This window comes from Pelophylax lessonae (assembly GCF_965119305.1).
Source record: "Pelophylax lessonae genome assembly, chromosome: 4".
Classification (NCBI taxonomy): Eukaryota; Metazoa; Chordata; class Amphibia; order Anura; family Ranidae; genus Pelophylax; species Pelophylax lessonae.
In genome coordinates this window covers 196,318,640-196,331,635 of record NC_138771.1, presented here as the reverse complement: position 1 = coordinate 196,331,635, position 12,996 = coordinate 196,318,640, and the positions used below count along the sequence as shown (strand labels likewise).

At 44.3% G+C, this 12,996-nt stretch overlaps 1 protein-coding gene across 6 annotated transcripts in view; it reads right to left on the bottom strand.

Moving 5' to 3' along the window:
* The window catches only part of LOC309553329 (pendrin-like), a 146,875-nt gene that overhangs the window by 27,712 nt on the left and 106,167 nt on the right, over nt 1-12,996 (bottom strand). For all 6 annotated transcript variants that reach the window (XM_082254384.1, XM_082254385.1, XM_082254389.1 and 3 more), the window contains exons 14-16: nt 10,578-10,647; nt 204-296; nt 22-117 (exon numbers count right to left, since the gene is read on the bottom strand). In XM_082254384.1, coding sequence (XP_082110510.1) covers nt 22-117; nt 204-296; nt 10,578-10,647 — 259 coding nt within the window. The remainder of the gene's footprint in view (nt 1-21; nt 118-203; nt 297-10,577; nt 10,648-12,996) is intronic.

The window sequence follows — 12,996 nt, the reverse complement described above, 5'->3', positions numbered from 1 at the left end:
AAAATGTAACATGTAAGGTACCTCATTTGTTGAAATGTTCTTTTTCTTGAGAAGCTTATTAATCTTCTGTTGAGCCTTTGTTCTCTTGGTAAAAACTCTAACAGCATCAAACCCAACCTATGAAAAATATTTGTGGGTTATCATCTCACAGTGTGTTAGCACCTAAGAAATGAACACTTTCCATGCTTACAAAAAATACTTACAATAGATTTAACAGCATCTTTCAGGCTATCAACATTTCCATAGAAAATGGCACTGGAAAAGCGGACAATTTTTATCCCTTCTGGCTCTTCAACCTATAAATTACCAAGCAGAAACTTATGTTAGCAGGCAACAATGTGAAAATTACATTAAAAACGGTTTCAGGTAAACTTTACATAGTTCTATGTAAAGTTTAGCACCTGTAATAAACTTTGATTTGATCTAGATCAGGGTTTATCAACCAGGGTTCCATGGACACCTAGGGTTCCTCCAGAGGTTGCTAGGGATTCCTTGAGCAATGAGACATTTCTAGCGCTCAGAGAAGTTCCCACTGACATCGCTGATCTTTTTAGCTATCTGTAAGTCTTCCCAATGACTACAAGTATAAGGAGCATTCTTCCAACTGACCATTATGCTAATGTACCATGAGTCGAAGATACAGTAATCTTTAGCAGGGGTTCCCTGAGACTGGACAGTTTTTTCAAGGGTTCCTCTGTGTTGAAAAGGTTGAGAAAGGCTGATCTAGATGTGTAGGATCAGAACTACACATGCAGGTATAGAATGGTTCTGTAGTTGGTGGTAATGTAGGTGTAGTAATGGTTAGCTGCATTGGACATACAGTATATGCTGTGCAAAATTCAAATTACATTTTTCAAATTTTCATTGTGATCCAAATGCTTTTAAACAAGATGGGTAATGTATTGGATGACTAGCCTCTTAAGTGTTACTACTAGATAAATAGAAAACGGAAAATTTATATCAATACTTACCGTAATTTTCCTTTCCTGATAGAACTCCATGGCAGCACACGTATGGGTAGGCTCCGCCTCCTCTCCTACCCTATAGGACCCCACTCCCATAAATTTTTGCTCCAAGCCAGGAGCCGTGTTCCATATATAGACTACTCCAGCAGATGGGAGGGAACTCCTGCTGCCATGGAGTTCTATCAGGAAAGGAAAATTACGGTAAGTATTGATATAAATTTTCCGTTTTCCTGACAGACTCCATGGCAGCACACGTATGGGAAATAACTAGCCATACACACCCGGGTGGGCAACTGCTGGTCAAACAGAAATAGGTTTAATTTGCACCGTCAACAGACAAAATTTTTAAACCAAAATCAACTGAGGATAAAGAAGCAGGTTCAACACAATAGTGTGACATGAAAGTGTTAATTGAGGACCATGAGGCCGCTCTGCAAATGACATCTGGTGCAACATGAAGGGAAGCCGCCCAAGACGTAGAAATCCCTCTGGTGGAATGAGCCGTCACCACTTCCGGAGGAGCCAGTCCCTTGGCTCTATATGCCCACTGGATGGTCTGAACTATCCAGCTAGAAATTGTTCTGGAAGAAGCCCTCTTGCCTCTGTTCTTTCCATAAAAGAGAACAAATAGATAGTCTGACTTGCGAAAGGAAGCTGTGAACTTCAAGTATGTTTGAAGGACTTCGCCCACATCCAACGGATGGGTACTCTGGTCATCTTGAGACTTGAATGTAGGTAAAACAATCTCTTGGTTGACATGAAAAACTGAATTTACCTTCGGATTGGACCCTAGCATAGGGACCAGGACAACCCGATCAGGAAAAAATGTCAGAAAAGGTTCTTTGCAACCTAGGTCACTAATTTCAGAGACACGTTTAGCCGATGTGATGGCTACTAAAAAGGCCGTCTTCATAGACAGATTCTTAAGGAAGAAGGAATCTCCATGTTCCAAAACTGTTGTTGAGAGAAACTCAAGGACTAGTGGAAGGTCCCATTTGGGGAACCTGGGTTTCCTGGGAGGTCTCATTCTTGACGCACCTCTGAAAAACTGCCGGACCAGAGGATGTTTTGCCCATGAGGTCCCCGTGAAGGCAGAGATTGCTGAGATCTGTACTCTGAGAGAGCCAACAGCCAGAGATAGGTCTAAGCCTGTCTGGAGGAACCCCAGAATGTGATGGATCTTAGGATTAGTGATGAAATCGGACTCATTAGACATGTAATCCTCAAACTTAGACCAGATCCTCTCGTAGACTTTGTTGGTGCCCGGTCTCCTGGCACTCATCATTGTGGACATTGCCGCACTTGGACAGCCAAGAGCTTTTAGTCTTTCCCTCTCAAGGACCATGCCATGAGATGTAACTGCGCTGGGCATGGATGCAGCACTGGACCCTGAGATAGAAGGTCCGACCTGAATGGCAGGGGAACAGGATCCCGAAAGCTCAGTTGGAGCAGCAGAGGAAACCAGGGCCTCCTTGGCCAAAACGGAAGAATTGCTATGATTTCTACCCTCTCTCTCCTGAGTCTCTGCAGGAACTTGAATATCACTGGGACCGGGGGAAAAGCATATGCTTTGTGGAACTTCCAGTGGTCCGTCAGAGCATCTACCCCGTAGGCTTGGGGGTAACGCCATCTCAAGTAGAATTTCGTCAGTTTGGCATTGTTTGGAGAGGCAAACAGGTCTACTTCCGGAAGAATCCCCAGAGAGATGACCCACTTGAAGGTTTCTGGATGAAGAGACCATTCGTTGTTGTCTAGATTGGTTCTTGACAGAAAATCTGCCTGAACGTTCTGGACTCCTGGAAGATAAGCAGCTGATAGATTGGCAAGATTCCGTTGGGCCCATGCCATGATCGGTTTCACTTCTTCCAGAAGGGAGGAACTGCGGGTGCCCCCTTGCCTCTTGATATATGCGACTGCCGTCGTATTATCTAGCCGTAGAAGGACCGAGGACCCTTTCACCAAGTGACGGAAAGCCATGATGGCACGAAAAGCTGCCCGAAGCTCCAGGACATTTGAGACCAACCCGAGGGTGGGAAAGTCCCACCTGCTCTGGGCCACCTCTGACAGGCAGTGCGCACCCCAGCCCGTCTGGCTGGCATCCGATGTCACAACGATCCAAGGAACGGGAACGATCGAATGACAATTCAGGAGATTTTCCCGTTGTAGCCACCAAGACAGACTCGCCCTCATAGAGGATGTTATCCGTACAGGAGTGTCTGGATTCCCAGAGCTCCATTGGCGGAGGAAACCGATTTGAAAGGGCCTCATCCTCCACTGTGCCCACTTGACCATGGGGGCCGTGGAGACCATGGTCCCTATTATTTTCAGACACTGTGATGCCCGAAGATAAGGAGTTGACATTGCCGGTTGTATTCTGCTGCGGATCACCGGAATCTTCTCCACTGGAAGAGAGATGGTGCCTCTGGAGGTGTTGAAGAGTGCCCCCAGGAAGATCAAGGATTTTGACGGATCCAGATGGCTTTTCTCCAGATTCAAGAGCCACCCGAATTCTTGAAGGGTGGAGATTACCTGAGATCTGTGTTGCAGAATCTGTGCTTGGTCTTGAGAAAGAAGAAGCAGATCGTCTAAGTAGTGAAACAGTCGGATCCCTTTCGATCTGATCAGAGCTACAATAGCCAGTAAGATCTTTGAAAAGACTCGAGGTGAGGTGGTAAGCCCGAAAGGGAGACAGGTAAACTGGAGATGCACTTGACCCACGGCAAAGCGAAGAAACTTTTGTAGTTCTGCTGCCACTGGGACATGGAAATAGGCATCTTTTAGATCTATGGAGATCATCCAATCTTCTGGTTGCACCACTTGGCGGATAGTGAAGAGTGTCTCCATCCTGAACCTCTCTTTCTTTATGAAAGAGTTCAGATGAGTCAGGTCTATGACCGGTCTCCAAGAACCGTTTTTCTTTAGCACCATGAATAGAGGTGAATAAAGGCCTTGAAACCTTTCTTCGGCCGGAACTGGGATGACAGCACCTTGAGAGATCAGGGAATCTACGTATGACAGAAGAATTGACTTCTTTTCTTCCACGCGAGGTAGAGCCGTAGGGATGAACCGCAGAATTGGAGTTTCTTCGAAAGACCAAACGTGACCATGAGACACAGTCTTGACGGTCCACTGGTCCGTAATCGAGGCTGCCCAAACGTGCGCAAACTGACGTAGACGAGCGCCTACTCGCAACGCTTGAGCAGGCCTGATATCAAAAAGACTTTGTGGTCTCCCGACCACTAGAAGGTGTTCCCTTGTTGAACTTCTGACCTGTAGGTTGAGATCTTTTCCAATTCTTTCTGAACTCACGTCCAGGCCTGTAAGATCGAGCTTCTCTGGATCGATCCGAACTTGGTTTGTGCTGAAATCTTCTGCGGTCAAACAAACGGCGATCCTGAGGGAGGAAACCTGATTTACCACCAGTGGCACGGGTAATGGCACTGTCCAGCTTGTTGCCAAAAAGGGACGCACCCTCAAACGGAATCCTGCACCAGGCTTGTTTGGAAGCAGGATCGGCCAGCCAGGGACGTAACCATAAAGCACGTTTGGCCGTGACAGAAGAGAGCATGACCCGCGCCACCAGGCGAATGATATCAATGGAAGCCTCTCCCAAAAAGGCCGTTGCTAACCTTAGTTCATACACAGCCGAGCTTCTGGCTGCTTCTTCTGAGACACCTTTCAGTGTGGTCTCCACGTTATCTACCCAAGCCTCCATAGCTTTGGATGTGGCTGCAAGGGCTAGGGCTGGCTTGCAGGTCATACCAGCTAACAGATAGATCTTTTTGAGATCCGTATCAATTCGTCTATCCAGACCATCTTTAAATGAGACGGAATCTTCCAAAGGTAGGGTAACGTGTTTGACTAGCCTCATCAAGGCTGCGTCTATTGTAGGTGCAGAATCAAGATGCTTCACTTTGTCGGTCTTAAAAGGATATAACCTGGAAAATTTGGACGATAAGGAATTCTTTCTTTCAACTCCATGCCATTCGTCTGTAATGATTTCCCCCAGCTCATTCAGAAAAGGGAAATGATCCCGTTCTTTCTTGAGATGTTTAAAGTATTTCTTCTGTTTTGCTGGGGAGTCTGCTGGCTCTTCCCATTTTAACGCCTCTTTTACCGCTCTTACTAGCGGAGAGATCATGGCAAAATCAAAACCTGAACTTTGGTCTTCTAGGTCATCCTCACTTTCAGAGGAATCCGAGAAGCGACTCGGCTGGGAAGTGCCTGGCTCTACGTCTTCCCTCTGAGGGAGAACTGGAGTATCAGTTGTATGCCCAGACAGCCGGTTGGAATCCCAATCCCTTAAGGATTCTTGCACGATCCGCCTGACCAGGGTTTCCACTGGTGGATCTGGGACTTGTTTTTCCTTGATTGCCCGAGAATAGCAGGCATCACACAAGGATCTATCCTCAGGGACTACAGCCCTACAACCCCAGCAAGATTTGTGTGCGGGGCGGTCAGCATGTCGGGAAGACCGGCTTGGACAATCATCATGGCGCCTAGACCTAGACCTGGATCTATGGTGCCTGGATTTGGATGATGCATGGTGATGGCCTGAAGGTGATCTATCCTTTGATCCCGATGCAGGACGTTGGTCAGACCTAAAAGGGCTGAAAACAAAGGAAAGAAAAGCTCAGGCTACAGTAAGCCAGCTGGCAGACAAGCGAGAGTTAAAAGCTAAAGCTCACCTGTTGCGCAGGGACTGGCCACCGGGGGGCGGTGAGGCATCCATTGCAAATCACAGCGAGATAACCTGCAATAGGAAGGATGTAAGAACTCAATCTTACCTTCCCATAGCCGCCTTTCCCCTCCCCCATTCAAGCAGGACTGACCCAGCACAGGACTTACCAAACACAGGCAGAGACACAGCGTGGGGAGGCCGCCGCAAAAGCCCACAGACATCCCAAGAATGACAGCTCCATCAGCTGTTTAAATTTCCCGGGAGCCGTAAAGCCACGCCCCCCCCGACGCCACCGCGTCATGGAGGACCGGAAGTGGCGTGCGCACATGCGCAGACCACTTAGGAACCAAGCCTCGCAATGAACACCCAACTGGGAATCAGGAGGCAGGGGGAGGAGCCGAGAGCGACGGCCTGGAACGCAGGAGCGCTCCAGCCGCCATACTAACCAGGAAGCAAAACGATATAAAGTATAAAGTAAGCAATACATTACCACCAATACCGACAGAAGGACCTGGAACGCTCCTCAACCGGAGACTAGCGTGTGCGTCAGGGCATAAGGGCCTCCCGCTAGTAGCAAGGACGTTTGGCCAAGCGATGCAGCCCACCTCTCATTCAGGATTTATGGCATCTTCCGGCATCATTTCAAATTGCCCGGGTCCACCCAGTAGTACTGAGATTGCTGGACTAAGGTAGAAAGGCATCATCCAGGAAAGCCACACGCCACCAGGTATGTAAGAAAACGCATCCTATAAGGTAAGACTTCTCTTGCGGAAGGAGGACAAAAAAGGAACACGGCTCCTGGCTTGGAGCAAAAATTTATGGGAGTGGGGTCCTATAGGGTAGGAGAGGAGGCGGAGCCTACCCATACGTGTGCTGCCATGGAGTCTGTCAGGAAAGCTTTTTTTTATGACAAAGAAGGTCTCATCCTATTTTTAACAGCACCAACACACAACATAATATACAACAATCTATATAAGAACAGAATGCAACGATTTGCAAATTTCATAAACCCATATTTTATTCCCAATAGAAAACAGATCAAATGTTTAAACTGAGTAAATTGATGGCAGCAACGCGTCTCAAAAAAAAAAAAAAAATATTAGGACAGGGTACAGAGTGTTAAAAGAAAAGGGGATGTTATATCATGGTAAATTGGGCCAATGTTTTTGGAATTGTATTTTGCCAGCTTTTTGTTGCCCTGTCCCAACATTTCTTTTGAGATGCGTTGCTGCTATCAATTTCAAAATAACCTTATGTCTGGGAACTGAGACCAATTGCTGTAGTTTGGAAGAGGAATGTTGTCCCCATTCTTGCTTGAGCATTAGCTGCTCTAAAACCTGGATATACTGTATCTTTCAGCACTGATGGTGCCTTTCCAGATGTGCAAGTTGCCCATCCCATACACACTAAAGCACCCCTATACAATCAGAGATACAGACTTTTGAACTGAGAGCTGATAACAAGCTGGAAGGTCCCTCTCCTTTTTAGTCCAGACGATGCGGGACCCATGGATGCCAAAAAGAATGTAAAATTTCGATTTGTCTGACCACAGATCAGTTTTCCAATTTGCAACAGACCATTTAAAATGAGAAATTTAACTTCCATTTCTGGATGGCATGGGGCACTGTGTTCACAGACAGTGATTTTTTTTGAGCCCATGCAGTAATATCCATCACAGAATTATGCCTGTTTTAATATAGTCCCATCTGAGGGCCCCAAGATCACGGGCTTCCAATATTGCGTTCAGGCCTTGTCCCTTGTGCACAGAGATTTCTCTAGATTCTCTGAATGTTCTGGTATTATGTACTATAGATGATTATATATTTATCATATATATATATATATATATATATATATATATATATATATATATATATATATATATAAAGCCTTTGGGATTTTAGGTTGAGGAAGATTATTCTGAAATTGTTTGACAATTTGTAGATGCAGCTTTTCACATATAGGTGAACTTCTGCCCATCTTTACTTGCGAGTCCCTCTGACTCTTTAAGATGCTCTTTTTATACCCAGTCATGTTACGGACCTATATGACCTCCTTCACTAATGGGAGAAATGAACTATAAACAAATATGTATACAGCGCTATATAAAATCAAATAAAGTGACAATGTGCATCATATAAATCAATAAACTCGCTTAAAGTGCAATATATATTCCTCTTAAGTGCAATATATAATGTCCATAAAGTGCATTCAAAGTAAAGTCCATAAGAGTCCACTAAAATATAAATATAACCGTGGATTAGAATTCCCTACTGAGGAAGTCGTGTCGCGAAAGCGTAAGACGCCACACGTATAGGGGAAGGAGACCTGGACGGACGACCAGCACGGCTCCCGACAGCTACTGTTTTTGGCGTGTACGGTCCGCACAAGCCCATTGTGCTGATTCATGTGAGTGCAATTCTACTTTGAATATGAATCAATTAAAGGATAATAGCAGTGTACACTTAGATGCCTCATTATCTTTATTCACATATCATGTCCATGGGATGGTGAGAGATTGATTCAGGAAGTGATTATTGTGGCATTGATTATTCAATGCTGGTTTAATGCTTCAGTGAGATCGATTCAGGAAGTGGCATCCCCTATACTGGTCTTATTGAGGATTCAATGCTGGTTTAATGCTTCAGTGAGGTGAGAGGCCATCTGGTGGCTAAACGGTGGTGGTGTCACTTGCACTTTTATATGAAACATCTATTAAGCACTTTAATTTAATTCTAATCCACGGTTATAAATGGATTTTTGTAAAATCTTACCGTAAAATCCTTTTCTCTTAGCTCATTGACAGACGTAGTCCTCAGTGATACACCACCTTCGGGTTATGTTGCCTCCACAGGAGCAGGACTAGACAGGAAATTAAAAAGCTCTGGCCACACCCTAGGGGCAGTCCCAGAGGGTATATCCTCTCTCTCTCTGCCTCAGCAAATCAGTTATGTGAAAAAGCAGTCTTTAGAGATTTTAACCCAACCCAACTCAAAAACAGAGGGGCGGGGACTACGTCTGTCAATGAGCTAAGAGAAAAGGATTTTACGGTAAGATTTTACAAAAATCCATTTTTCTCTAGCGCTCATTGACAGACGTAGTCCTCAGTGATACACCACCTTCGGGACGTCCCAGAGCAGTATCACAAATGAGGGGTGGGAAAATGGAAATCAAATCCCAATCTAGAAGGCCCAACCGGTGCCAACTAGAAGTTTACAATGCTCATCCTTAATGATGAGACTCAACAAAAAAGAGAAAATTTTTTTTTTTTTTTTTCAAACAGAAAAAAACCCTCGAGGTAGACCACCGGTCTCCTCAAATTGCGGCCTGCAAAACCTTGCGGCCAAATGAGGCATCCGCCGATGCCGTCACATCAATTTTATAGAATTTTGCTCAACATCCAGCCCGTCGCCCAGTTCAGCTTTCTTGCTTGAAGATCTCACAGGAACACTGGAGAAAAAAAGCTGTCTAAAAAATCCTTTAAGAAAAAAATCTTGCCAGGACCTAAGATCCCAGCAAGGTATCTAGGTCCTTACTCCTAACTAGACAGAAAATAACTGATTTGCTGAGGCAGAGAGAGAGAGGATATACCCTCTGGGACTGCCCCTAGGGTGTGGCCAGAGCTTTTTAATTTCCTGTCTAGTCCTGCTCCTGTGGAGGCAACATAACCCGAAGGTGGTGTATCACTGAGGACTACGTCTGTCAATGAGCGCTAGAGAAATTTATATTTTTGTGGACTCTTATGCACTTTACTTTGAATGCACTTTATGGACATTATTTATTGCACTTAAGAGGAATATATATTGCACTTTAAGCGAGTTTATTGATTTATATGATGCACATTGTCACTTTATTTGATTTTATATAGCGCTGTATACATATTGGTTTATAGTTCATTTCTCCCGTTAGTGAAGGAGGTTTTATATAGCTGCTGTATTTTCTTTATGTGTCCCAAATTATTGGGTCTTAACACTATACCACTTTATAATTAATTGCGCTGATTTACCTTTTTGCACATGTTACGGACCTGTTGCCAGTTTCAAAATGACCTTATTTCTTTCTTAAAATGGTACATTTTCTGAATTTAAGCATTTGATGCGTTTTCTATTTTCTGCTGTGAATAAAGTATGGGTTTAAGAGATTTGCAAATCATTGCAATCATTGCATTCTGTTTTTATGCAGATTTTACACAGCGTCCCAACTGTTTTTGAATTGGGATTGTAGTATTTAGATCACTAGTTTTCATCCCTACGGCCTGCCTTGTATTCAAAGTGGAACTCCAGTATATTATTTTTTTCTAGTTTTACTTAGAGCGGGGAAGGATCAGAATTGTACAGTTTTCGCCAAGAAAGACAACATTTCCTAATGGGGATCCCTGTTCCCTAATTATTTTGGAGAGATTTCCTCTTACTTCCAGTCGCTGTTTTAGAACAGGAATTTAGGGGGGAGATCTTCCCAATAGGCACATAGACCTGATCAGGTGTTAATTCCAGAACTGTTATTTGTTAAATTATGGTTCTGCAACCTAAGATAGGCTTAAATGTAATAAAATGTTTTAAATCCTATGAGAGCTGATATATGAAACTAGACACAGTGGACAATGGAGATGTAAGCATTAAAGCACTGACCTGGAACAAACACACAGCCAGACAAATCTATGTTCCCATGCTGTATGTCCAGGTCAGTGAAGTAAAGCCAAGATTACAACAACAACTTAAAGCCTGAATTTTGGGGTTTTAAAGTACCAAGCAATGGACACTTCCATATTTCTGTACCCAAGGGTTCCTTTAAATAGTTAATGTGTGGATGCCATTTGAGACAAACATGTTAGCGGTTAGTAAAAAAAAAAAAAAAAAAAAAAAAAAGGCTGGTACAATAGGCTGAACAAGTTTAATACTAGGTTAACATTTTTTGTGCTATTTCATACATACATGTTTGTATTTTTCAATATCTTTGTAGATATCTGTACCAGGGATATTTCCAAGAGAACTGTATGATGGACTGAAAAATAAATAAATAAAAGTACAGTTGACACATATACTCTATGAAATGCTAATGTATTAGCTTAGTATAATGAATAATTAATAAAGCATAATACCACTGATTATCAAACGTATTTCATAACAAAAGATATACCCTTTCACGTAATTTAACAGTGTGCTAATCCCATTACTATGACCTGTCAAATAAGCTATACAATACAGGGATACTGCACACCGACAGCTCAGTGTGTGATCATGGAAGGAAATGGCCTCAGTCTCAGCTCCTCAATGACCACGCCCCTAATGCGTTTTGCCCCGCCCCAGGGCTTAATACTAAGAGAGGGTGGTTAAGTAGGAGCTGAAGCTAAGGCAATTTCCATCCATCATCACACAGTTAGATGTGGTGTGTGGCGTCCCTATTTTATATGGCTACTTTGCTCTCTGGGTGAAGCATTCCCCCTTTCCTTAGCGGGTCACCGGATCGGTAATTTAAGACACTTAAGAGTGGCACTGCAAGCAGGTTTTACCTGCCAAATAAGCTAGATGTTGTTTTTTTCTACTTAACAATCTACAGGGAAGAAGGAGGAGGAATTTATTAATGTTAATTTGAATGCAGTAAACAACACTGCCCCAACCAGTCAGAATCCACCCCAGTATTAGGTGTAGCAGAATGCTGCTTTCTCTAGAGCAGGGGTAATGAATTAAAATTCAAGGAGGTCCGGTCGCTAAAATTTTTATTGGGCCGAGGTCCGAATCTCAAGTCTGTGCACATTTTAGGTTAGGGGCACTCTGATGGGCAGAACAAAATATGCCCATTAGAGTGCCCCTCAGCATAAAATATACCCATCAGCGTGACCCTTAACATAAAATAAGGGGCACGCTGATGGGCACATTTTATGTTAGGGGGCACTCTGATGGGCAAAACAAAACATTTAAATCAGCGTTGCTCTTAACATAAAATATGCCCATTAGCGTTGCTCTTAACATAAAATATGCCCATCAGCGTGCCCCTTAACATAAAATATGCCCATTAGCGTTGCTCTTAACATAAAATATGCCCATCAGCGTGCCCCTTAACATAAAATATGCCCATCAGAGTGCCCCTTAACATAAAATAAGGGGCACGCTGATGGGCACATTTTATGTCAAGGGAGCACTCTGTTGGGCACATTTTTTTTTTATTTTTATGGGGCACTCTAATGAGCAGAACAAAATATGCCAAAATATGCCAGTCTGCACACTAAAGCTTGTGCAGCTATTCTCCCCTAAAATGTGCTCCACATACCTGCAGCCGCAAACAGGGGGGCGGGGCGTGCACATAGTGTCACGCCCTAGCTCGCTGCCCGAGTGAGAGGGAGCCGCAGTCAGGAGCAGGGGGCGGGACGCGCGCGTGACGTCACGCCCCCTACTCGCGGCCCGACAGGACACCGGCTGCGAGTGAGCCGGGAGCTGCAGTGAGGAGGGGACTGAAGGACTGAATACAGGTAGCGGGCTCGCGGTCCGGGCGAAAGCATCGCGCGGGCCGCCATTTAGTGACCGCTGCTCTAGAGCTTCAAAGACTTGGAACACCAAAATTACATCTCACCTAAATGCGTTCTTAGCTCTATCTGTAGCATCACTGCAGTGTAAAGGCTGTGGTCTGGCTTAAATTGATACTAAAGTCTAATTTCTTTTTCTTAAAAAAAAAACACAGATGATTTTGCACAGAGCAGCCCAGAATCCTTTTCTGCTCGGGTCCCTCGCATCCGCTCCTTGCCCCTCCCTCCTGTCGGGTCCCTCACCTCCACTCCTTGCCCCTCCCTCCTGTCGATTGCCCCCACAGCAAGCAGCTTTCTTTGGGGGCACCCGAGCCCAGCTGCAGTTCTGTGTGTCCATTCAGACACGGAGCCGCGGTTCGGCCTCACACCCTCTCCTTATTGGCTAACTGATTTTGATTCACATCAGTGGGAGCCTATGGCGCTATGTCTTAGCCAATCAGGAGGGAGAATCCCAGATGGCCGAGGCACTCATTCAAATCGCTGGATCGAAATGGGGCTCAGGTAAAGTATCAGGGGGCTAAGGGGGGATGCTGCACACAGAAGGCTTTTTATCCTACATAAAAAAAAAAAAAAAAAAAAACTTTGCCTTTACAACCACTTTAATAAAAAGAGGAAGAAGTCAGATCCAGAGTTTTTGTAATTCTAACCAGCAATTTAAGGGGGCTTTAGGGGTTACAAAGCAGGTATTCCCCAAACTTTGTGCTGCATTTTGGTTAAAAAACAGGTAATGTTTGAAGCCTCTATGAAAATAAAAAATCGCAAGAGTAATATACTCTATGCAATGTAATATAATCTACGAAATTAGGCAAAAACATCAACCCACCCACAAA